A 27,187-nucleotide genomic window follows, 5' to 3' on the forward strand; every position below is an offset into this window, starting at 1 on the left:
ACACATTATTCCTCTTCATGTACTCTATGGTTCAGTCAAACTGGTCTACCTACTGTTCCTCAGATAGGACATTCCATCCAGCTCCTTGCCTTTGTACAGGCTATCTGTTCTATGGATCCTGCATTCACTCCTTACATCAGCCTTCCAGAATTCCTAACTTTCTCCAAAAATGAATTCAAGCACCACCTCCTACTTGAGGCTTCTGATTCCCCTAAATTTTCAGTACCTCATTCCTCCACCATGGAACAAAATCTTGTATTTGTGTGTGATTTGTAGATACTTCTATGTGTACGTGTTGTTTTCTCTAACAGAAAGCAAGCTTTCTGAAGCAAGAGAATGTTTGGTATTTGTTTGGTGCATCCTAATGCCTAGTATAGTATCTGTTACAAAACAGCACTTAAAATGCCCTTTGGCTTATTGATTTCATCTCTCTGTAATAATGAAAAACACTTTCTTAAAACTAATTCTGTTTTCTTTTTGCTTTCTAAATTCTAAATTTGTGTTTGTAGTTGCCTTTCTCAAGTTTATCATTTACCTATAAGCTTTCAACTGGCTCTTCCTGTCTAAGTATCAAACCCAGTATGTTTACTAGTTATTTGATCTTTTGTACCAAAATGCTACCTTTTATGCAATAACAAAAATTGACTCACTCTTAACATATAATGCAACATTTTTTTTAATTTTTTATTCTGAACTTAACAAACACCCAGTGTGATGAGCATTTCCATATACACTGTGGAACAGAAGGAAAGGAGGATTATACATCAAACTGTGAATTTTTATTATGTAGATTTTGCTCTTCGAGTACATAATAAATTCAATGTGTAACTTTCAAAGTTTCCTTGATTGTATGTAATTCCTTCTGACTTTCCTTCTGTTTTGTTCTCATTTGAGGGAAAAGGGAGGGAGACAAAAACAGTATCCCTTTTCTCCCATTCTCCCCATAATGCATTGTTTTTCCAGGGAATAACTGCTTAATTAAAGCCCCTCATAAACCACAAATACTACACTTATACAGCTTTGCTAATAAGGTATTCAAAGAATGTTCAATTTTCACCATTTTATTTTGATATCAAACTCATAACCATAAACTTCATTTGTAACTAGTAAATATTTACTGAGAATCCAGTAGATGCAAGTTATTTTTTCCCTCGGCATATGTTTTTATTTTTTTGTTTTCTGTCAGTTTACATCTGATATGCACAGCTAGGTGACATAATGAATAGAGTCCCTGCTCTGGAGTCAGGAGGACATAAGTTCAAATCCAGCCTCAGACAGCTATGTGACCCTGGGCAAGTCACATATTTAACCATTTGCTTCAGTTTCCTCATGAGCTAGAGAAAGATATTCAAAATTCCTCCAATATCTTTGCTAAGAAAATTCCAAATGTAGTTTTTTTAAAAGAGTCAAACAATTGAGGTGACTCAATAACAAAACCTAGTCCAAAGAGTGAATTTCTACAACCCTGAAAAAGACATTTACTCTTTTACAATTTTAAATTTCATCCTTTAACAGTCTATGGTAGGCTAAGTCCTTTCTATATCCTAAAAAGAGATTTGTCCTCACATTTTCCTCATATTACTCACAACTCAATTCTTAACTGTGACCATGAATCAAGGCTTTCAATTATATTTTTAAAATTTCTTCTGCTATCTGTAGTATTGGGATAATAGCACTAACAATTTGGTTCTTTTTGTCTTTGCTTTAACAAAATAATTTTCCATAAATCGTGGTTGTAACTGTGCTCAGGAATTTTCAGTGGCTCTCACAAATTACAAACTTTTCAGGCTGGCCTTTAAAGACCTCCATAATCTGACTCCATTCTATCTTTCTAGTGTCATTTCTTATTTCCTCACTTCTCAAACTAAAACACTAGGTCTTTCCAGAACTTGGCATTCTGACTCTGTGTTGAACTAGACCATCCACTATACTACCTCATTTCTATCTCTTAGAATCCTAAGCTTCTTGGTTGTATTTCTTCTGCTAAGCCTCCATAGTGGTTAGAGTTCCCTTCCTTCTCCAACTTGCTTCCTATTGTCATTAGATTGTGAGTTCCTGGAAAAAGATTGTATTTTGCCTGTCTTTAAATCCCCAGCACTATCCATCATACTGGCATACAGTAAACTTTTAATAAATGTTAATTGATTATTTATTTGATTTTGTATATGTTGTTTCCTAAAAGAATACATAGACTCCAGAAAGATAGGAAGCTTCACATTTTTTTGCCTTTGTATTATCTCCAGTGTTTTATTTATATATAGTAAATAATAAATGTTTGTTTAATTTTTCACTTATTTTTAACTTTTTTTACATTTTGAATTCCAAATTTTCTCTCCCCTTCACCTATTGAGAAGAGATATCAATCATATATGTGGAGTCATGCAAAACACATTCCCATATTTACCTTTAAGTATTTGTTGAAATGACTTTAATGATTTCCTGATTTTCCCTAGCAGTAATATTACTGTATGCTACGTGCTGACTGAATCATTTTGTTATGGGAATTTTGCATCACCTCCTGGACCAGTCTAGCTTAAAATGTTCCCTCTTGGGTTACCTGGTCCTTTGTTGAGGAGACTTCTGATTCTTTGATAAATTATTTTTCTTTGCCTATTCAATACCTTTTCTGTCTGGATTGACCATAGTGAAGAAAGTTGAATACATCTACTTACAAAGTCACAATTTATCTGTCCTTATGCTCTTTCCTTTAGCCTAAAAATTAAAAACTAAAACCTGTACCCTTTACCTAATCCCTTATAGTCCTTCAATTATGACCAGCATCTGACCTGTAAGTACTCATCAAATAAAAATTTTAAAAAGAAAAAAAAAAATCCAAATTAGGTCAGTGAGCCTCTCTCAAAAACCTAGTCTACTTTCCACTCTAGATTTTGACTTCCAAAAACCAGTCATGAATTTTGAGGTGTTCTAAGTGTCATTGATGAGAGAGCTGTCCTTCAGATCACTGATATTTCTAATGGTAATGATGAATAGAGAGAAGATAGGGAATTGAAAAGTCTTCCATAAAGAACTATCAGTCCCTGCAATAACCAACCTTTTCTGCCAGAGAACTTTAAAATGCTTAGCCAAAGGTTCTCTTCTCACTGTCTGACTGATCTTTCTTTCTTTCTCTCAACCAGTTAGAGCTGAAACCTCAAGGCCGCATGCTAATGAATGCAAGATACTTTCTGGAAATGAGTGGCAAGTGACATTTTTTTCTTACTATTTGGGGATGAGAAGGACATGGCTTTTCAAACATGTGCCCTTTTAAAATTTCTATAATGGTGGGAAAGGATGGGAGTAGAAATAGAAATACTCAGACATTCCATGTTGTTGACATTTCCAATGATGTTCATAGTTTGAATGGATGAACTTTGTAGGCCACATATGTAACAGCCTATTGATATTTTTACTATCATTCTTTCATTCTCTGACTCTTGGTAAACAATGCTTTTAATTCTGTTTTTGAGTATAGTTGTGAATCTAATTTCTACTTTCTAGTGTTAAATCCAAACTAATAATGAAAGATGGATGCCATGTGATAATGTTATATTATATATATTTATCATATATGCATTACATATATAATATTATATAATAATAACAATAGCAGCTAACATTTATATAGCACTTACTATATGCCAGGTACTATGCTATGCACTTTACAATTATTAAGTTATTTGATCTTTACAATAACCATGGGAGGTAGGTGCTGTTATTATTCCCATTTTACATATAAGAAAATTGAGACAGAAGTCGAGTGAGTTATCTAAGGTCACACAGCTACTAAGTCTCTGAAGTTGGATTTTAACTCAAATCTTCCTGATTCAATCCACCATCCAATGCCCTATTCACTGTACCAACAGCATCTTGTAGATTACAACAATTTACGAAATGGCTTAAAGAACATAGAGAGGATGGGATTTGTTTCAGTGTTGGATGTACCCACATGACTGAAATCACACATCCTAGAACTGTTAAAGTATGTGTTTATTATAAGTATGTAGGAACACACATTGAATATATGGGTGCAAATGTCTTCTGCATAAAAGTAACGTGGTATAAGATCTGAGTTTACTTCCAAGACATACAGGAAGAGTTTAAATGAAATTAATAATTGGGAGTATTGTGGAAATGCTCTGAATTCAGAGGTGTAGGACATGAGAGTAAATTATGGCTCTCATTCCCAATGTAATTTAGGGCAGGTGGCTATGTGCCTCATTTAGTCATCTATAAAATGGAACACCTGGGCTAAATGACCCCTAAAGTCCCTTCTAACCCTAAACCTAGGGCTTACCTGTAATAGAAAGTGTTCCAAACCAGGAGAAATGAGCTATGTCCTATAAACTTCTTATTCTTAGGTCCCTCACCTAGGTAATGAAGATGATAGATTAGGTCAAGAGTTCCTAACACAAACATCCACAAACCCCCTTCAGGGGTCTCTGACCTTTGATAGGAGAAAAGAATCACATCTTTATTTTCACTAATCTTTGTATTTCTATGTATATTATTTTGTGCCTTTAAAAACATCATTCTGAGTAAGGCTCCACAGGCTGTACCAGATGACCAAAGGGGTCTATGACACACACAAAAAAGGTTAAGAACTCCAAAGCTCCAAAAGAACTCCAAAATTAAAGCATTTTAAAAGTTTTCTTCCAGCTCTGTAATTCTGTCTGCCACCATAGCAAGTATCATATTAATCATTTCCTATTTAAAAAACACACAAAAAAAGATACAAAATGTTATCATGAATTTAAATTATGTATAAAAAAGGCTTGTATCATGAAAGCTATATTCACATATATATGCATAAGGAAATAACCTGATGCCACAGAAGCAGCAAATGGCTGTGTATAATGTATATGTGTGTGTATATGTGTGTGTGTATATATATATGTGTGTGTGTGTGTGTGTGTATTGTTTGTATATATACATATATGCATATTTATATATATGTATAGATGCACATATATACATGAGGATAAATACACACACACACACATACACACATTATATACACACACACACACACACACATATATATATATATATATATATATTATATATATATATATATATATATATATTTACTGAGTATCTAGGTACTCACATTAATTACTGTAACTCCTAATATCCTAAACCTAAAGAGAGAATTCCGATGATAATGAGATGTCACTTATCCCTAATATTTTTGGTGGGGACAGTGGGAGGTAGGGGGGATGTCAAAGAAAAGGGAAATTTTAATTTAGGCAAGTCTTAAGTAGGGCACCGAGGTGGAATATTGGATAGAACACCAGTCCTAGAGTCAGGAGGACTTGAGGTCAAATATGGCCACAGACATTAGCTGTATGACACTGGGAAAGTCGCTTAAGCTCTTCACCTTCAGTTTCCTCATCTAATGGAATATTAGACCTATCTTGCAAGGTTGTTTTGAGGATCAAATGAGATAATTGTAAAGCACTTAACACAGTGTTTAGCATAAAATACTATATAAATAATTATTATTGAATAAATCAAAATCCTTATGAAATAATTTAAGGCTTTTTACTCTAAATATAAATCACATATAACTATAATGTTTTGAAAATATTTTGTTTTGTATATATATATATATTGACTTGGGACATCAGAAAAAAAATTTCACAAATAAAAAGAAAAGAAATATCAATTACTGGCCTAACATCTTAATGTACATGTATATGTGTGTTTTAAAAGCACCTTTTCTTAAATATAAGAAAAACTACACTGTTCTCACTACTTCTTTCAAAATACATTATGTAAATTGAGAAATCATTTGAATGCAAGTTATTTTAGGAAAGAATTTAGATTTCTCTTTTAAGAAACAGCTTCATGAATATTCATACTGCTACAGTGAAACTTGAATTTTTCATTCCAATGGAGAAACAAATGCAGGTGAGAAGGGGAAAAAATACCATAAAGCTTTACCTTAATTGTACATGCCCAGAAATCTTTTTTTTCCTCTTAAAGATAAAGAGGCAATAGATATCTATTGGTAGAGTGCTAGTCCTGGAGTCAGGGAGACAAGAATTCAAATCCTGCCTTTTACACATCAATTACTTGAATAAGAGAAAAGTAGCTAATTCCCTAGGTAGAAAGTTTTCACCCAAATAAAATTACAAATAATTGATATATTGATGTTAATGTAGGGTTCCCATGTCCAAGGCCATAGTTAGTGGTTTTTCACCCATATTTTCAATATATACTAATTTACCATGTGAGGGTAAAAAGAGAAAGAAGAAGGTGTTTGGTGTGAAATATTTATTATAATGCTAGGCACTGTGAGGGTTACAAAAAAGTTTGTCCAATGGTACTCTCTTTCTGCCTTTGAAATGTAATTATTTCTTAAAGCTCTGATCCAGAGTTTTTTGTCTTTTTTTCTCTCTAGAGTGTCACCCTTGGCAATCTCATTTACTCTTACAATTTCACTTACCACTTTCATATGTATGACTTAAACTTCTTTATTTCTAACTCTGATAATTCTCTCAAGATCTACACCTAACTTTTCCATCTGTCTCTAAATCTAAATGTTTCATCATTATCTCCAAATAAATATGTTAAATTTTATCAGCTCCCTCTACCTCCTGCCTTCCTTATTCATATTAATGAAATCAACTTTCTCCCAATCACTAGCTCATATCTTGGAATGGTTTTTTGATTCTTTCCTTAGCATCAACCCTTATATGTTGATGTGTGATTTTAGTGATATGGAAACAAAATCCAACCAGTTCTGACTCTACAATACTTCTCAAATCCATCCCCTCCTATTTGTCCCCCAATGCCCTATTTTGGGTCCTTAATACCTAGATTATCTCAGAAGCCTTCTACCCAGTATCCATTCCTTCAATATATCTTTCACAGTAAGACCAGATCCATCTTCCTAATGTACAAGTTCTCATTAGTCATTACATGACTTAAAAACCTTTCTGATGATTCTTGAGTAAAGTAGGAATTCTTTAGCCTAATATTGAAAACCTTCCCAAACCTGACCCCCATCTATCTCTCTTCTTAGGCTTACTGCATATTACTTGTCTGACTTCTCCCTTTTCTTCTATCTTATGTACTTGTCTTACCCTATTTCTATCATACACATCATATTTGTGTATATATCATCTCCCTTACTGAAGTTTAAGATCCTTAGAGATAAGGATATATTTATTGCTTTCTCTAAAGTGCTGAGAAACATTATAAGGGAATGAAAGAATAAATGGAAAAGCATTTGTTCAACATCCAGTATAGACAACTAGATGATAAAGTGGATAGAGTGCTGGGCTTGAAATCAGAACTACTCATTTTCATGAGTTCTAATCCAGCTTCAGACACTTCCTAGCTGTGGGACTCTGGACAAATCACTTAACCTTACTTGTCCCCATTTCCTCATCTGTAAAATAAGCTGTAGAAGGAAATGACAAGAAAACCCCAAAAGGAGTCATGAAGAGTCAGACATCATTGAAATAACTCAACGACATGTACCAAGAATATATTGTGCTAATCACTGGGAATACAAATAGAAAAAGTAATACGGCTCTCAGATGCCAGTTTCTTGGATGAAGTAGGGAATCAATCAGTATTTGCTAAATTGAAGCATAAGAGGTGGTCCTGCCCTCAAGCAGTTTTCATTTTTCTAGGAGAAAGGGAAAAACAACATAATTTAAACAAATAACAAGTATAGCATAATATAGTACTGATTATAACCATAAAGAGAGCTCAAAGAAGAGAGTGCGTTGGATTGTAGAAGTTCATGTCAGAAAAGGTATTTAAACAACATTTTAAAAACTGAGCAAAGCTTTTTTTGGCAGAGGTCATGAAGGTTGTGTATGTGTAATATCCAGTAAGAACTGCTGACTGATTAAACCCTACTGGAAAGTAAAAAAGAAGATAAGGCCCTATGGGGAGAAGCCTTAGAGAAACTTGAAAGCCAGACAGAAGACTCTGAACCTGATTCAGAAGGCAATGGGAAACCATTAATGAGTTTTGAACAGAGGGGTGATATAATCAAAACTGTGTTTTAAGTATGTCATTACTGTCAAAGTTAAAACAGAGGATGGAAATATTAAAGATAGGGAGACCAGCTACATGAGTATTAAAGTCATTTAGGAATGAAGTAATGAGGGTCAGGATTTGTGTTATAACAAGAGAAATGAAAATCTGAAAGCATAACATGTCTTGGTGACAGTTTGTTGTTCAACTGTGTATAATTCTTTATGACCCTGTATGGGTTTTCTTGGCAGAGATACTACAGTAGTTTGCCATTTCCTTCTCTAGCAGATTAAATCAAATAGAAGTACTTGTCCAAGGCCACAGAGCTAGTATCTGAGGCTGAAGTTGAACTAAAATCTTCCAGATTTCATGCCCCAACATACTATCCACTGAGTCACCAGTGACAGGATAGCTATGGCTAACCTGTGTAGCTAAAATAAAGGGCAGGGGATAGTCGAAGAGACTATTTGACTTCACAGCCCTTTGTCCCTCTAGATCCTAGTGACCTTCATCACTGTGCCATATTAGCTAACTATCACTACATTTATATCTTATCTTAACTCAGCTTTCAATATCTCAAATTCAGAGTTTGCTCTTTCTGATCACAATGCTCTTACCTGAAAGTAATACTTACATTTGACTTCCATCAATCTTACTTTTTGTTCTCTATAGACTCCTGTTGCTTAAAACCTCCAACTTCTTCCTTCCTAATGTCAATTGAGTCTTACGGTTATTTTGGTGTTGAACTCGCTAGTAACCTATGTTCTCTGAACACCTTTATCTTCTACTGTGTCTCATTGTACCCAAACTTAGTGCTAGAAATGTATCCCACTCTCTATTTTACATTGCTAGAAAAAGTCACAAATCTGTGTTGAATGGGATCCCTATCAATATGTGCCATCTGATTTAAAATGAGTCTTATCTGATGCTCAGAAGTCATTTGATTCATCTCCAATTAACTCACTAACATATTCTTCATAGTGGTCCTTCCAAACTTATCCTCAACTCCCTCTTCTCCTTGCCTCCTTATTCGTGGCAGGTAACCTTGATTGAAATGGTCAAGACCCACCTCATCTACCCTTTCTGTTTCAAAAATCACTCCTTCCTCCTACTCTGAACTTCTATATAGTTTCTTGGTTTCTTCATCTGCAGAATGGTAATAATAATGATACCTGATGCATTACTTGCAAAGATTTTGTCAAGATCATTGCTTTATAAATCTTAAAATAATTACAGATGTTTTATTACTATTATCTTCTCTTCTTTTTCTTCCTCACATGTTCTTTTTATTTTTCGAGGCTAACTTTTTTCCTACCCCTTCTTTTCAATCTTCTCACTGCTTCCCAACTGCTCCATTGTCTTCTACCTTAACCTTCAAGTTTTTCCTTTTTCCACTGACTCTTTCCTCTCTTAAATATGCTTAGATATCCTTTGTCCTTGGGGAGGAGGCAATTTCTTGCCTTGAATCTTCTACATCTGTAGCCTATATCTCCTTTTGCCAAACTCCCAAGAGTATAGTTTATGCTTTTTGCCATTACTCAGTTCTTATTTCTCTGTAATCTAACTTCCTTCCCTACTATTTTATTGAAACACATTTATCCAAAGCCATTAATGAACTTCTAATAACTAAATCCAGTTCCCCTTTCTATCCTTAGTTTCCTTTATGCAGAATTTGCTACTATTGAAAACTCCCATCTTCCTGAAATCCTTTCTTGGTTTCTAGGATATGATAAAGATATCATCATTCCCTAAATGTGAACATACCCCAATTCTATGGACTTTCCTTATCTGCTAATTTATATCATTAATTATCTTTATATGTGTACTCCATGTCCTTAATTAGATGTCAAGATCCTTAAGGGCAAGGACCTTTTTTGTGTCCTTCCATAAGAATAACTACAGTGCTTTGCAAGAACATGATAAGCTCTGAATAACTCTCTGTTGACTGATTCCTTGAAACACAGGTAATGAGAAATATTTGGAGATGTCATTTTGGAATCATCCATGTGAAAGCTGTGAAAGTGGATGAGCTCATGAACATCACCCTGACTAATAGAGAGGATTCTGAAAAATATACGAAAATTGCCTTTTAGTAAATAAGACATATTAAGGAAGAAAAAAGATATGGAGGGCATAGTGAAGAACAAAGAAACATTTCTAGGATACACAAGTACTGAATAACAATGCATGCAAATGATTTTTTTTTACAGAACTATAGTGAGGATGCTTAGAATGAATCATTTCCATTCATGCTCCCGATTTCGCATGTTTCTTTTTATTTCTACCCAAAAAGAGGAATGGGTGTAAATTGTAAATCTCTTTACAGTAGTCAACACTAGCTATAACTGTGTCTGTATAATTATGTCATAATTAAATAAGTACCCCAGTAATAATTATCTTGACCTCCATGTCCACTAATTCTGATTCTTTTTCAGGCCCAACCCAACTACAAATATAGAGATTCCTTCTAGCTCTAAGGGATTTGTCCCAGTCTGAGATTATGATCTGTCAGTCAGTCAGCATTTACTAAGTATCTATTATGTATCAGGCTCTTTGTGAAGTCCTGGAGTTACAAAGAAAAGCAAAAGGCAATTGATGCTCTCAAAAAGCTCCCTATTTAATGGGGGAAGTAACATGCAAACAACTATGTACAAATAATTCAGGTAAAAGATAAATAGAGTAATAAACAGAGGGAAGGCACTGGAATCAAGAGAAATACATGCATACACACACATGTGTCCAGACCTGCTCCCACCATCATCACTACTTCCCTTTTCTATCTTAGAACCTAAGATTTTATATGGAACACTAGTGCAGTCCAGGGAAGATAAAGAAATTTGTCTGTTCTGAACTAGTTGAACTTTACATTTATGTGAAGATTCTGAGGCCCATGGAAAGCAGTTTTCTGGGACATTCACCCAATAGCATAAATTGATCAGACAACATATCCTTAACTATAGTTAAAACAACTTAATTTAAATCTTTATCAAACACTTCTGGCCGCTTAGGCTCTTCTGTGGGCCCTTCATCTCTGACAATGAGGTTCAAACCATATTGTTTCTAAGATCCTTTCAATTCTATAAATGTTTATAATTTATAATCATTTAAATGAGTTATCTTACTCTTGCTACTCATTCCTTATCAGAAATCCTATAAATCATATTATGCTGTTTATCCATCATAGCTTTGCCTGTCTAAGAATGGCTCGCATTTCTGTATCTCCTTAACTAATCATTTCCCTACTGCATGTCTGAGAGGCGGTGGTTAGTGCAAATATTATCTTCATTTCACAAATGTGGAAACTGAGACTCAGAATACAAATGGGACTGATTTTACCACCACATAGCTAATGAGTGTCAGAGCTAAGATATATGAACTTGGTTCTCCTAACTCAAAGTCCCAGTATTCTTTCCACTGCATGATCATGACCTACATTTTTTTTACTTTATATAAATAACTTTTTATATGTATACCACAAAAATATTGCTTAAAGCATTACGATTGCTAGTTTCTAACAATTTTCATAATAATCATATGTGTGTAAAGTACTTTTATCATTGTTACAGATTAGAAAAATTATATTTTTGCCTTTCTATGTCTCCCTAGTGCTTAATAGGATGCCTACCTAGCACATAATAAGTATTTAATAAATACTTGTTGACTGAGTTCATGTGTGTTTGGAGTAGATCGAATATCAGGCCTAAAGTCAGGAAAACTACCTTCCTGAGTTCAAATATGGCCTCAGACACTTCTTAGCTTATGGCTCTGGGCAAGTCACTTAATCCTGTTTGCCTCAGTTTCCTCATCTGTAAAATGAGTTGAAGAAGGAAATAGCAAACCATTCTAGTATCTTTGCCAAGAAAATCCCAAATAGGTCCTGATGAGTCAGATGTGACTAAAAACAACTGAACAAAATCTGTACATATAGATATATACATATGCTAGTCTGCCTATAGTTAGAAATTTAATTCACATCATAGCTAAATCTAGACTCATCCTATGTCATATTTGTCTTTTGTTTCATCCCAAGGTAGGTCATAATTTGGTCTTTTTATTTCTCTGATTCTCTTAGGCAGATTACCATAATAGGCACTGATATACATATACCTATATGTATGTGTTTGTGTATATATAATATGAGATGGATAGATTTAGATACACAGAACATTCCAAAAGTCTTAATGCAGTATTAGGTTACTAAAACTAAACTGCACTAAGACTTTTAAATACTATATATATATATATATAAACACACACACACACACACACACACACACACACACACACATATATATTTAGTATCTCCATATCCATGTTTGTGTATATAAATGTTTATCATTCCACATATGTAAAATCAGGAAAATAATACATGTACTATTAATATCAAAGGATTGCTGTAATATATTAATATATATTATCAATATATAATTATAATTAATTAATATAATTAATGTATCATGTTATTAATATAATAATATAATATATTAAGCACACATACATGTGTGTACATCTACATCTACATTTATACATGTGTATATGTATACTGTGTGTGTTTGTGTACGTATACATATACATACACATCCATATATCCCCATATTCCTGGAATGCTCTTCCTCCCTATCTGTATCTCCTAACTTCCTGATTTCCTTCAAGATTCCATGCAAATCTTACCTCCTACAAGGTTCCCTCTGAGATTACCTTCCATTTACACTAGTTATATCATATTTGTGCAATGTTTTGGTTTGTCTTTTTTTACATTATCTCTCCCCGTTAGAACATGAGCACCTTGAAGACACATGACATGTTTTGGCCTTTATTTGTAGTAATAGGATGCATAGCACATAATAAATTCTTAATATTTGTTGACTGACTGATTATACACACACAGACATACATTGATTTTATATCTCTAGATACAAAAAAAATCAGTCAGCAAGTATAAATGAATAGATATGATATAGATACTTTGTGGTATCTATATGTCTATGTATATGCATATGCATATATCTGATCATATGTATACATACACATATTTGTATTGTACCATGTAGAAGTATAGTATTTGTCATATTCTGTCTATCCAGGTTGATGAGCTAAAAATATTTACTTTTATGATCACTGTGAAGTATTTAAGTGTCCTAGTTTGAAACAATTATCCCTAAACTGTTTTAAGTCTAGAAATAGTTAATTTTTCTATTGCTGATAATGACCACATTTTTCTCTAGAACTGGTAACTAAACTGAACTAGAATTGTCATTTTTTGTCTCCATTGGCTGAATCATCTTAGGCAATAAAGAAAAGGGACCAACAAATGCTACAAAAATTTATCCCTTAGGAAAAAATAATCTCTGGAAAAAAGTCAGCTCACAACTACCCAAGGGAAGTAGAGAGCTCAGTTTGAGTTTTGGCCAAGAAAATACATATCATAGGATGTAGAAAAGACAAAATCCATGACTCATGGAATTTGTTACTGAAATATCATTTTGAGCAATCAGTACTCATCCTATTTGCCTCTGTTCCAAAGGATCCTTCCTCCCACCCTTCACATCCCAGTTCCAACCCTGCTTAATTTACCTTTGCTCAGTCACATCACTTAACTTTTCTTTTTCTCCCTTTCTCCTTTATACAGATGCTAAAGACCCAAGTCCATTTGACACAGAAGGCTTCTTTACATTGCACCATCGCCGAGGAGCTATAAAACAAGCCAAAGTCCACCATGTCAAATGTCACGAGTTCACTGCTACCTTTTTTCCTCAGCCCACTTTCTGCTCTGTCTGCCATGAGTTTGTCTGGTAAAATGGTTTGGATGTTTCATAGTCAGCTTTCAAGTTAGGCTTCTCACTGCATTCCCTTCACCCCAGCTTGTAGAGAATGATTTAGTTTGGAGGTCATCATATGTAGCTTAGGAGGTTTCCAAATGTTTCAATGGAATCACAGTGGAATTTAGAAAATATCATGGGAGGACCTTCCCCAGACCTATTGGGTGATGTTTGTTTGCAGTAAACAAAGGCAAGGTCTAACTTGGGGGAAAAATGCTCATGAGTTGTAAGAATTATTAAGGGTAAGAATTATTAAGGGTATGGAGCTGAATGGAAGAGTTTGGGTATCTTATTCCAAGTATATTTTTGCATTGAAATCATAATTGCCCCACCTCACAACTCCAATTTACCAAAGTAGACATTTGCATTGGTCAGTTTTTCCCCACTAGAATTAACAGGAAGAAATGTTTAAAAAAAAAAAAAAAAACCTCTGAAGTTGTCTTTTGTTATTTATTATTAGTGAGTCATTTGGGGTTTTCTTAGAAAAGATGCTGAAGTGGTTTTCTCCAGCTTTCTCCAGTTCATTTTACAGATGAGGAAACGAAGGCAAATAGTGTTAAGTCGTTGCCTACATCCACATAGCTAAGAAATATCTGAGGCCATATTTGAACTCATAAAGATGAGTCTTCCTGATTTCAAGCCCAGCACTCTATCCACTATGCATCTAGCTGTCCCAAAAACCTCAATGATGTTATAGGAAAAACTGTGGTAGAATAGAATAGAAACTAGAAATTACTCCCATATCTTTGAGTCTCAGTATCCTTTCTATTTAAAGAGGTATATTTTCCTTTGTGACACTAAGATCACTAATGAGATAATGCATAGAATTAAGTTCATAGATACAGCCCAAAGGTTAAATAGGCTTGGTAGATCCATAGTTATTGATTAGTTTTCCTCTAATCACAGGGGTCATAGATTTAGAGGTAAAAAGGTCTTAAGAGATCATCTAGTCAAATCTCATTATCAGACTTAAATAAAATTAAGTCTCACAGAGATTAATTGGCTTACCCAATACACCTGGAGAGTAAATGCCAGAGAACCTAGATCATACTTCTGATTCCAAATCCAGCACTCTTTGCATTATTAAATAATGCTTTCTTGCAATTAGTGAATATCTCAATAAACATCTTAAATCATTTTTGGAAATGGGGAGGGAAAGGATTCCATCATTGGAGAGAACTTCTCATCTAGAAATTCCTTCTATTGGTATTAATCAAAGACTCATCTGAAATTAGTGTCTTAGAGTTTCCTAGAACTCTGAAAAATTAAATGACGTATGCTGGGTCACACAGCTAGCTTAGGTCAAAGAGCAGAAATTAAGTCTTCTTGACTCATAGACCACCTCCCTATTTTCTATATTCTCTTTCTTCACTTGAGGACATTCGCCCTTAAGTCTCTTCTTTTTAATAATAGACATTCCCACGGTACTAAATCAATTTAGTTACCTTGAAGGGTGTTTAAGATTATTAGATGATCATGAAGTGAATATAAATCATTTCATAGATAACTACCTTTGACCTGTCTGAAAGGATAATACAGCATATTAGCTTGGAAGTTAATAATTTGTTGCAGCAATCTGGAAATTAATAAAGGCAGTCAGGTAGTATAGTGGAGAGTGCCAGGCTGGACTGAGAGATTCCTCTTCCTGAGTTCAAATTTGGCCTCAGATATTAGCTGTGTTACCTTGGATAAGTCATCTTACTCCTGTTTGCCTCAGTTTCCTCATCTGTAAAATGACAAGGAGATAGCAAGCCATTTCAGTATTCTTGTCAAGAGACATGACTGAAACAACTAAATAACAACAGTCTGGCAATATTCCTCAGAAGTCCCTTTCTGCTTTCTTACTTTAGCTTCATTAAGATCTTTCAATTTCTACCTAGTTATCTATACAATGAATAAGGCAAAAATATAGCACCCCACAGCCACTAAATTCTTTAATTATTTAATTCCTCAAACATTAACTCCAATAAATGCCATGTGATAGTTGCTCACTGGTTATGTGATATGCCTGATAAATAGTTGTCTACAACTTGGAATACTAAGAAACAAGCCAAAAATATACATGTATAACCAGAAAAAAAAACAATTAAAAAAAAGAAATGAGGGGAAAAAAATAAACCAAAATGGGAAAACTTGATCTAATGCAGCTGTGAAATGTTTAAATAAAATGTGGAATTCATGGTGTCTCTGGCATTCAATATAAACTTTGTGTTTTATTGCAGGGGCCTTAACAAACAAGGTTATCAGTGCCGACGTAAGTAAGGAAGCTTTCTATCTTATTTCCCTCTTTTTTTGGTTTGTTTCTGACCTCTTTTGGTACTTAAACAATATTTCTTTTTCTTCCAGAATGTAATGCAGCAATTCACAAGAAATGCATTGATAAAGTTATTGCCAAGTGTACAGGATCCGCTGTCAACAGCAGAGAAACGATGGTGTGTGTTTTGATTTGTAGCAACTGTGAGTTTGTTACCAATTTAGGGATTTAGAATCAAAAGACATAGCTGGAATTCAAGCTTTCTCATTTATTAGCTGGGTGAGGTAGTTAACTCTCTGAATCTTAATTTCCTCAACTGAAGGTGAGAATGGTAAAAAGCTCAAGAAATACAATAAATAATTGTAAATTAATAACTTTTAGTCAATCCATCAATAAGTAAACATTTATTGCATACCTACCCATCAGACATTATGCTAAGCACTGGGAATACAAAAAGAGACAAAAGATAGTCCCTGTTCCCAAGAAGTTTAGAATCTGAGAATACAGCTAGATAAACAAGCAAAACTTTATTTAAGATAAACAGGAAATAATTAATAAAAGGAAGACACTAGACTTAAGGGTTGAGGAAGATTTCCTGTAAGATGGGACTAAGTTGGGATTTTAACTAGAATTTAAAGGAAACCAAGGAGGTCAATAGGCAGAGTGGAGGATGGAGAGCTTTCTAAACATAGGAGACAGCTAGAGAAAGTGCCTCAAGCCATTTGTTCATGGAACATCCAGGAGACCAGTGTCACTGAATCTATGAATATGTGTCAGGGAGTAAGATCTAAGAAAACTGAAAAGAAAGTAGGAATTTAGATTATGAAGGGTTTTGAATGCCCAATAGAGCATTTTGTACTTGGTCATAGAAGCAATAGGCAGCCCCTGGACTTTATTGAGTAGGTGAATGACAAGGTCAGATCTGAATTTTAGGAGGAGAGAAGAGAGTGTATTCCAGAAAATACTCAAATACATACAAAGAAAAGTAAAATATTCTCCCTTTTCTCAAGGATGTCACCAATCTAACGAGAAGGAAAGCATGCAAATAAATAGATACAAACCAGATAAATACAGAATAAATAGGAAATGATTATTAGAGGGCAGTCACTAGAATTAAGAGGGATCAGGAAAGAATCCCTCTAAAAGATAGGATTTTAGCTGGTACTTTAAAGAAGCCAGGAGACAGAATTATGAGGAGGGAAGAACATTTCAGACATGCAAGGAGAGAAATTTATAGAGGGAAGAGCAAATATCTATACAATAAAAACTGTAATGAGAAATGCAAGTGAGAAGACTTTTAGTCACTAGTATTCTAAACAGCTCTTGTTCCTCCTTTTTGAACTATAAACTCTGTCTCTATTACTGACTCAAAATGCAGCTATGTCCAAGCTACAGCCCCACAGTTTGTGCCTCGGGTTTACCATTTAACAAAGGGGTTAGACAATATCCTTTCATTGTAAAATGATGTGAAGTGACTGTATGCTCTTAGTAAATACAAAGTGATATTGCAAATACCAAATTGAAGTCTAGTCATGCTGTGGTACTTTGCTAGCTCTCTGAAAAGTCAGGCATTTCAGTGACCCTCATATGTTTGTTTCATTTTAGTTCCACAAGGAGAGATTTAAAATTGATATGCCCCATAGATTTAAAGTCTACAATTACAAGAGTCCAACTTTCTGTGAACACTGTGGAACCCTACTTTGGGGACTGGCAAAGCAAGGGCTAAAGTGTGATGGTGAGTATTACTCCCATATTAGGAACGTCTATCTATGAAACCCAGAGGGAGCATTCTTTGATTTCAGGGAAGGAGGGTTGAGAGGGACTAGAAAAGGGGTACAAGAAGGGTGAGCAAATTTTAAGAAGACTAAGAAATCAAATACTTATGATGCTTTTCATCTTCCAAGACAGCAACCATTGATGTTCTTTAGTTAGTCACTACAAACCCCAAAACCATCTTTTGTGCATTGAAATGGTACAAAAAGCAAAGATTATTTAATAACCAGTGAATATACAGTTGCCTTCTGCTGCCTTGGCAAAAGATGAAAGACTTCTCTTATTCATCCCTGATTTCATCTTCCCATATCTAATCAGTGATCAAATTTTGTGCCTTTATCAGATTTCTAGAGCAGGGGTCCTCAAACTACAGCCCGCAGGCCAGATGCAGCAGCTGAGGACAATTTTCCCCTCACCCAGGGCTATGAAGTTTCTTTATTTAAAGGCCCACAAAACAAAGTTTTTGTTTTTACAATAGTCCGGCCCTCCAACAGTCTGAGGGACAGTGAACTGGCCCCCTGTTTGAAAAGTTTGAGGTCCCCTGCTCTAGAGGGTCTGAGCTGAGGGTCTAACTTCACACTCTGAAGGAGAGGTGCCAAGTACATTTCCTTTGGAGTAAATGAAATATATTCAACCCTCACTCATCTTTCTATTTTGCTATAAGAAAAGGAAAAAAATACATATTAAAGCTTCTTTTATCAAAATACAAGAGAGCAGAATTAGTAGGTCTTAGAATCATCTTTATTTTTTTTTACAAAATTAGAAAACTAAAAAGTATCATTTAACTACTAATACTACCAGCATCCCCCCACATTTCTGACTTACCCTCATAAGTGGATTATAACATTGTCAAAATCTACCACCAGTTATTACTGCTTCAAGCAAGGCATGCCCTCAAATACAGTCTCCTTGGTACCAAAACTTCAATTCTCTAACTGTAATTGCTGCCTCACAACAAAAATGATGTGATACACAGTGGGAATTGGTGGGTAAGCTTTACTCTGACACTAATGCTTGAACCTTGGGATCCTCAGTGTGGAAAGGTGTTCACAGAAGATGTCTCCTTCCAATAGAACTTAAAAAAAAACTTTTATGCTTAGAAGGCACCGTTTTTACCTTATTTGTCCATTATTTAAACAGAATTAAATTAAATTTAATTATTTATGAATTTAAACTTATGCCAGTGTCCAACATAACCAGTTTATTTCTCTTCAGGGAATCAACTGAGGTAATTGACCTAAGATAGAGCATTTTTTAGCAGTTTCTTTGATTTTTCTTTTTGTTACACCTCTATAATACATACATATCATTTTCCAGACTTCTAACCTAAGCCTTCCTCCCCATCTCAGGATCCCTCCTTCATTCCTTGAAGAGCAAGCACCTACTTCTAAGGGCTCAGAACTTCTGGGAGAATTCCTTCATATTGTTTCACAGATCACATGACCAACTTTGTTCTATTCTTTTTTGACAACATTCTTTGTTTTCAATTCCATTCTTTCCTTCCCCCCCTTTCCTTCCCCCCTTTCTCTACCTCCCCTTTCTTATACTGACCCCTTCTGACCACTCCCCTTTAGCATCCCCTCCCCCTTCCCCCTCCCTTTCTTCCCTTTCTTCCCCTCTTCCCCTTTCCCTTTTTACCCCTGGAGTCCTTTCCTACTGTGGCCTCTCATCTGTATCCTCTCCCCCCCACCCCAAGCTCACTTTGCCTCACCTCCCTATGCCCTTGTTCTGTTCACCAGTTGTCCTAAATCCTTTCCGTGTTATTTTTTTCTCCCTTTTCTCTCTACTCCCGTTTCTTCCCATCTTAACCTATAATCACCCTCATTTTCTCATATATTGTCTCTATTTCTATCTATTCTTCTCTTCTTTTTTTTCTGCATTTCCCATGAAAATAATCCCAAAGCGGGATTTTATACGCAAGCACAAACCCAGACACCATCTGCTGGGTTAGTAGCAAAGCCCCAAGACGTCATTATGGTGGATATGATTGACTTTCTTTATAACAGTGTTCTAGCCAGATGAAGGCGTAGCTCTGTCCACTGCTATAAAGAGTGTGGAGAAATATTCATCAGTGTGGCCCTGATCCCTGCTGACTCTCCGGCTATGTGTCACTGGGCCACAGGGCATAGGCTAGAAAGTGTAGATGAAGCCACACAAGCCATAATCTTCGTAGACGACTCAAGCGTAAGTCCTGCTGACAGTGCAGAATCCGAGAGGGGTAAACCTCCATCAAGACCAGTTTTTGAAGGATGATGTTACATTGATACTTGATTTCATTTTCTTGATTGTGTATGAAAAGAATAGACAATGGTTTAATTTTTTTGTTTGTTTTGTTTTGTTAAAACATTTTGAGCTGGTAAAAATAATATGTATATATACATATGCATATATATACATGGGGGAAACATTGTTTCACTTTATATCAACACATATCTATGTATTTATCGTATGTATTTGAATGGGATACATGATAAATGCATCATTTTTCAAATGTTTTCTTAGACAAGACATTGAACTCTTTGAGTCTGTGGAAGGGTACATCCAATTCCATTACAACAAATCCCATGGGAGTTGTTCCTATTTTTCTGGTGGTGGTGAATTGTGATTTTATTGTATTAAATGTTACTTAAAATGAATAGGTTTTCTGTTGATAAAAATGAATAATTTTGAAAGACTTAAATTCTGATCAATGCAGGAATTAACTGTAATAGAGCATAGATGATAATGTTATCTACCTCCCAACAGACAGGACGGGCTAAATGTGCAAATGAGATACACATTTTTAAATATGGAAAACATAGGAACTTGTTTCGCATGACTATGTTTGTTAGAAAGGTTTTCTTTTTCTCTTCTCCCCAAGGGGGGGAATGTTAAGAAAATTAATGTTTGATAACTGAAAAAAGTAGTTTAAAAAATTTAAATATGAGTAGGATGTACTTAGACATCCCTTTTGTTATAATGGAAAACTTCTTTATTGTAATAGCGAATTGTCTTTAAAAAAAAAAAAGAAAAGAAAATTCTATCTATATGAGATTACATTTTACTTACTACATAAGGTAAATTTTACCACTCCATTCTCTTAATAAAAATAGAACCCTTATTCAGGTCTTGAAGAGAGGATTTTAGAGTAGATGCACAATGTGCATCAGATTTAAGTTAGAGAATTAGAGATCACACAAAATTATAGAATTTTAGTCAAGAAAAAACCTGAAAAATCTTGACAAGTCCTTTTCATTTGGGGAAGGAGGAAAATGTAGTCTTTAGAAGAATAATGACTTGTCTAAATTTGTGTAAAAGTGATAAAGTAGCCCAAGTTTTTAATTCTTAGGTTGCTGTCTTGATGCTATTATGGTTTCTTTAAATTTGCAAAGGCCTTTATCTCATTTGAGTTTCATAACAACTTTCTACAGTAGGCATTTCAGGTCTTATCCATATTTTACAGATGAAAAAACTAAAGCTCCTAGAGGTTAAGTGACTAGTCTTTGTCATATAACTATTAAATGTCAGCTATGTTGTGCATTGGGTAAAGTGCTACAGGGAAGATTTATCTTCCTAAGTTCAAATGTGACCTCAGACACTTGCTAACTATGTGACTCTGAGCAAGTCACTTAACCCAGATTGCCTCAGTCTCCTCATCTGTAAAATTAGCTGGAAAAAGAAATGGCAAACCATTCCCATATCTTTGCCAAGAAAACCCCAAATGGGGTCATGGAAAGTCATTAAAGAATGAAATAATGGTTTTTGTTGTTAAAAAAAAAAAAAAAAAGCTTCTTTCCATAATATGAAAATCCAGAAGTGAATCATGTCAACTTTTTCTGGACCTTCATAACTGGCAACAAGAATGGTATGGAAAAGTCCTGAATTTAGAGTCGTAAGACTTGGGTTCAGATTCTAGCACTGATAGATAATAATTATGTAACTTCAGACAAGACCTCCATCTTTCTGGGCCTCAGTCTCCCCATCTGTAAAAAAAATCTGAGGGTATTCAACTAGGTGATCAGTAAGTAAGGTCTTTTCAACTCTAAATCTATGATCCTATAGTCTATGAATGAGTCAAATCAGCAAAAATAAGCACTTACTGTATACTGGGCATTGTGCTAAAGTACTGAAAATATAAAGACAAGAAGAAGTAAAAACAATGGCTGATCTTGAGGAACTTGTATCCTAATAAAGGAAGACAACACATAAAGGGAGCTGAAAAGTGGATAGAGGAAAAAACAAGAGGTGTACTTTTATGCAGAAATGGGATATAGGCAATCTAAGAGAGTCAGGAATATAGCCTGCAGAGAAACAAAGGCACGGCTGGTCCATATATCCTCCTGAAAATTGGGGTCAATCAGTCCCACAGGATGGGATGGTACTTTGAAAATTCTATGGGTTGACTGAGGTTTTAGGGTAAAGAGGTTTCTGAAGCATTATAGAAAAATTCTGGAAGAGTCATAGAGAAGGAAGTAATAAAATTAGTCTAAGTATCTTCCTCAAAATGGAAGTTCTAGGAGGAGCCAGCCAATAGTAACAATTGTGCTAAAATGAAAATTCTTCCTTACCTATTTTTGCATATTTTGGGGGGTTAGGTATGGGATTAGGTTTCTGGAAACTGCAGGAAATGTCTACATGTGTTTCTAGGAAAGTATTTATTATAATAAGAGTTGGTATACATGGTTCTTAATCTATAAAAATAATATTCATCTCAAAGTCTTTACCACGAACCAAAGCATAATTGATATTAAAAAGAGTTGCATTAAACTCTATTAATGGTGATAATATATGCTTTCATGGCCTTAGGAAAAATACTTTTTCTGGCTTTCAACAGCCATGTTTTGTATCTGAAGATCTTAAATGACTCTTTCATTGATGCTTTAGTTAATGCTTTAAGTGGACTGCTCCTCAGCAGAGATTTAAGAGATACTATATATGTCTGTAGATTTCTACTTCATTTACTCACTTCTATACCTTCCCATTATTTTGCTCCCGGAAATCCCTAGAGTATCTGAAGTAATTCCAGAGATGTCTCATTCATCTATGGCTGTATCCTTAATTTGGTCTTAGAAATTGATCTTTACCAACTTAAATGGGGGAAAGGAGTTTAAAAAATATATGCTGAGAGAGTTTTTTTTTAAAGGAGTGGGTTAATTATTCAGCATTCCTGATACATAAATAGATCATAGGATTATAGATTTAGAGATAAAAGAGACCTCATGGTCCTTCTATTTGATTCTTTATTTTAAATAAGAGGAAACTGAGACCAGAAAGTGACTTGTGCAAAGATAACCAAATGGTACCAGAGCTGAGATCCAAACTAAACTCTTCCCACAGCCTTCTAAAAAATGTGGTTTTGTTCATTTTTTTTTACTTTGGGGCCAGACTGCCTAAAAGTGATAGCCTAGAGGGCTTATTCAAAATGCAGCCCAACACTGCAAAATGAATACTGCCAATATTTAAGGATTTTGTGTTTCTGTTATTAAATCTAATACAATAAAAGCAATTTAACACCTCAAATCCATCTTGGACACAAATAGTTATAAATAGATGGAAAGATGGGAAAAAAAGAAAAAATTATATATAATTCACAGTCTAGAAATATAATAGCTACTTCTTCAGGGGAGTATCACTGATCTCACCACTCCATTATGTTTTTCTTTTCAGCATGTGGCATGAACGTTCACCATCGATGCCAAACAAAGGTGGCCAACCTTTGTGGGGTAAACCAAAAACTCATGGCTGAAGCTCTGGCAATGATTGAAAGTACACAACAGGTAGGGATGCTCTTGACGTCCAGTGAATTGACCCTGGAAACTGAATTGGAGATGTATTTAACCAGTAGGAGCCTAAAGATATACCCAAAAAAATTATATATTAAGTTTTAAAGAGCCTTTTTAATCTCCTTTGGGAGGAAGTGAGGAAAAAATGCTCTTGAAATTATAACATTTCTTCCAGACTTTAAAATGAATATGGTTTCATCTGTGTGCATGTTCACTCTGTCACAAAGATTATAATCTCTCAATGTCCTTGCATCAATCAGTTAATTAAGAAGCATCTATTGAGTGCTTTAGGCACTGGGTCAAACATTTGTTACCCTCGAGGAATAAAGGTTCTAGTGGAAAGGAAAAAAAAAAAAAAAGATTTCATGGAGTGTGGTAGGAAAAGGCCTACTTTTAGGCCTCAGCTTTTAAGGGAGATAATAATTCAAAGAGGCAGAGGTGAAGAAAATGTTGAATAACCTAGGTAAAGGCCCAGAGATGGGAAATGGAATATCATGTAAAGAGTCTCCATGACTTTCTCTGGCCAAAAATATTCAGTTACTCAGTGGTGAGGGTTTGAATTTGGGATTGTCTTTTTACAAGAGACATAGTTTAAGCTTCTACTTAAAAGGCTTTTCAGCTCTGCCTAAGATATGGAACACCTTTTATTTCACTGCTATTATCATCAAGGATCCTGGGTTACTTCAAAGTGATGACAAATTGGAAAAGATACTAAGAAAGTTGCCCTCTCCTTAGACATTATTCTTTTCCTTCCCCAGAAAAGGAATGATACTGAACTTGAAATAGTATCCCCCAGTTTATTAATCCATCCAGGGTTCCAAATATGGAAATTTACCATGACTAGTACTTAATTGTTGAGCTGGTCCTTTAACAGAAGAGAGAATAACTTGTATTTTGTTTTTGTTTTTGATTGTAACCCAGGCTCGATGCTTACGTGACACAGAACAGATCTTCAGAGAAGGTCCAATTGAAATTGGCCTCCCTATCCACCTAAAGCAAGGAGCAACAATTCCATATTTGCCCATTTCTACAACTGGAAAAAAAGGTAACCTTAATGAGAGATGATGACAATGATACTAGTGAGTATTTACATAGCACTTTGACTTACAAAGAATTTTACATGTATTATCTCATTTGATGGGAAGTAGGTGCTGTAATTATTCCCATATCACTAATAAAAATCACCTGAAGGACAATTTGCCCAAAGTCACACAACTAGTAAGTTCAGCATTCTACCCATTATGCCATTTAGTTGCCCTTGGTGGGACTATTATTATTGATTAACTCTGACCTCATAGCTTTAAAGTTCTTGGACTGGCTGATCACTCTAGTCTTTATGCCATCCAGTATACTATAATTGAGCACAAACAAGGAGGTAAAAGACTAGGTCCAGCTCTGGTTGTTCCATGTACGAGATCAGAGACAATGAAAGTCCCCATTTCTTCATCTGTAAAATGAGAATCATCCTCACTGTCTACTTCCTAGGGGCATGCTGAAGATCCCTTCTGATAAGATATAATGTAATTATTACACAAATGGATAACTTTAGGTGAATTACTAAAGTTCCTTTGATCTTCCTTTCCTCATTAATAAAGTAATAGGTTTGAACTAGATGATATCTAAACTCTAAAACAGGTTTAGCTATTCTCCAAATGACTTCTACTATAATTGGAGTGGACACAGCTGATTAGAAAGGAGATGAAAGAAGAGGACATAGAGAACAGGAAGGTTTCCCTGGTAACAATGACTTGAAGGAGACAAGTGCAAAATTTTGCTTGAGAATAAAACTGGCAATAGTTTGTGGGAACTGTCAGAAAAATGGGAAGACCAGGAGAAAGTGCCAAAAACTTCTAAAACCAATCAGAAGAAAGATGTCTGGAAATTCAGCCAGATACCACCTCATATATATGAATCTGGGCTACCTCCCTCAGAGCAGTATTTTCCCTGAACTTTTGGCAAAATGCAACTAATTGCTAATGAAAGGGAATGATTGGGCAAACTTGAGGAAAAGTGGTAACACTGCTATTAATATAGCCTGTCTCAAAAGTTTCCTTTTTTCCTCTGATGATTTATCCCAGCAGATCCCTTTGAAAAATAACCACAAGCTACCAACAAGAAGTACAGAACATTCAGGATCTTCTTTATAGACAGTAGTATATAGGGCAAAGAGAATTTTTTAATGACTTGCTAAAATGTACTTTATTTGCCTTTTTTGCCACAGACAAGTAAAAGTTCTCTGGGCTCAAAGTGTACATTGATCTCCCTCCAGTAAGAAAGGGTCTATAGAAACATCTTTTTACTCTTCAGCATTTGGAGAAAGGAAAGGGGTTCCTTGAAAAAATGATTTCAAGGTGAAAATGAATTAAAAAATAAAAAAAGAAATACTGGCTTGTGTCAGAAGGTTAAATAGTACCATAATGTGATTTGGGGGGGCGGGAAGGAGCTTAGTAAAAGGCATGAGTTCTTTCCCATAGAGGGGAAATCTGGGCCCTCAGAGAAAGAAGCAACTGTTTATTCAAAGGAATTATAGACACAATGAATACATATTAAGTGTTCAATTAATGTTTGTGGAATTAAACTGATTGTCATGTTCTATAGGAAGAATGAAAGGAATAATAGCAGAGTAGTCATGTTGGTTGATTCCTTGCTGAAGGGGATCAAGGTGCCTCTTTTCTGCCTTACCATCAGGACTCTGCTATCTTCCTAGAGTATATACCTGGTTCATCACTGAGACCTTCTCAAGACTTCACAGATTTGATGATCACAATCCTCTTCTGATACTTCCAGAAAGAATCTAGAAAATATTGTAGAAAGTATTGGGAGAGAAAATTAAATCCAAGGCAAAAAAAAAAAGGAACTTTAGGGAATGAAATGGTGTTTTTATCCCTACAACCAAAAGGAAACAGGGGCTTCTGAAGAGAAAGGCAGATTTGGTAAATAAACATCTAGCTAGGAAGATGGAAGCTGAGAATCAAAATCAGGATTTTTGAAAGGTAGCTTAAAAATATAGAATTGAGGGCTTGAAATGGACTATGAATAATAGGACCTGATAAAAATGTATTGCCTAGTATCTTACAAATGTCACCAAAAGGATTTGAAAGCGAATAGAAAGAAAATTGTCTGTAAAGCTAAATATCATATATATATATATATATATATATATATATATATATACATATATATGGCATTTTATATATATATATATATATAAAACAACAAAGGAGAACAGAAATAAAGATGTCCCTTAATTCACCAGAGAAATTAAGAATCAGCAATGAAATGCATGTTTTCAATGTCTATTCACATATGTTGGAAATAAACAGTGTATGAACTGTTTGACAGTTCAAATTGACCCCATAGATATCATTGAGACTTGATGGAATGAGGTTCACAATAGGAATATGTAGCTCAGAAATGCATACCTTTAATCAAATGGAACAAAATGGGAAAAAATTAGGGCATAAGGGAAGAGCTAAAGATATATTAAGATATACTCTTATGAAGAAATCTAGAAAAAAGAACAAGGAAAATTGTAAGGAATATTTAATGGAATTAAATTCAACAAATTTTTATTATGCCTACTA

General features: G+C 34.8%; 1 protein-coding gene across 4 annotated transcripts in view; it reads left to right on the forward strand.

Annotated features, from left to right (window-relative positions):
- The window catches only part of PRKCQ (protein kinase C theta), a 188,903-nt gene that overhangs the window by 76,231 nt on the left and 85,485 nt on the right, over positions 1-27,187 (forward strand). For all 4 annotated transcript variants that reach the window (XM_051961551.1, XM_051961550.1, XM_051961553.1 and 1 more), the window contains exons 4-10: positions 3,138-3,198; positions 13,625-13,787; positions 16,037-16,068; positions 16,161-16,246; positions 17,674-17,803; positions 23,488-23,597; positions 24,525-24,648. In XM_051961551.1, the coding sequence (XP_051817511.1) occupies positions 3,138-3,198; positions 13,625-13,787; positions 16,037-16,068; positions 16,161-16,246; positions 17,674-17,803; positions 23,488-23,597; positions 24,525-24,648 (706 nt within the window). The remainder of the gene's footprint in view (positions 1-3,137; positions 3,199-13,624; positions 13,788-16,036; positions 16,069-16,160; positions 16,247-17,673; positions 17,804-23,487; positions 23,598-24,524; positions 24,649-27,187) is intronic.

Source organism: Antechinus flavipes, chromosome 5 (genome assembly GCF_016432865.1).
Source record: "Antechinus flavipes isolate AdamAnt ecotype Samford, QLD, Australia chromosome 5, AdamAnt_v2, whole genome shotgun sequence".
In the NCBI taxonomy this organism is placed as follows: domain Eukaryota; kingdom Metazoa; phylum Chordata; class Mammalia; order Dasyuromorphia; family Dasyuridae; genus Antechinus; species Antechinus flavipes.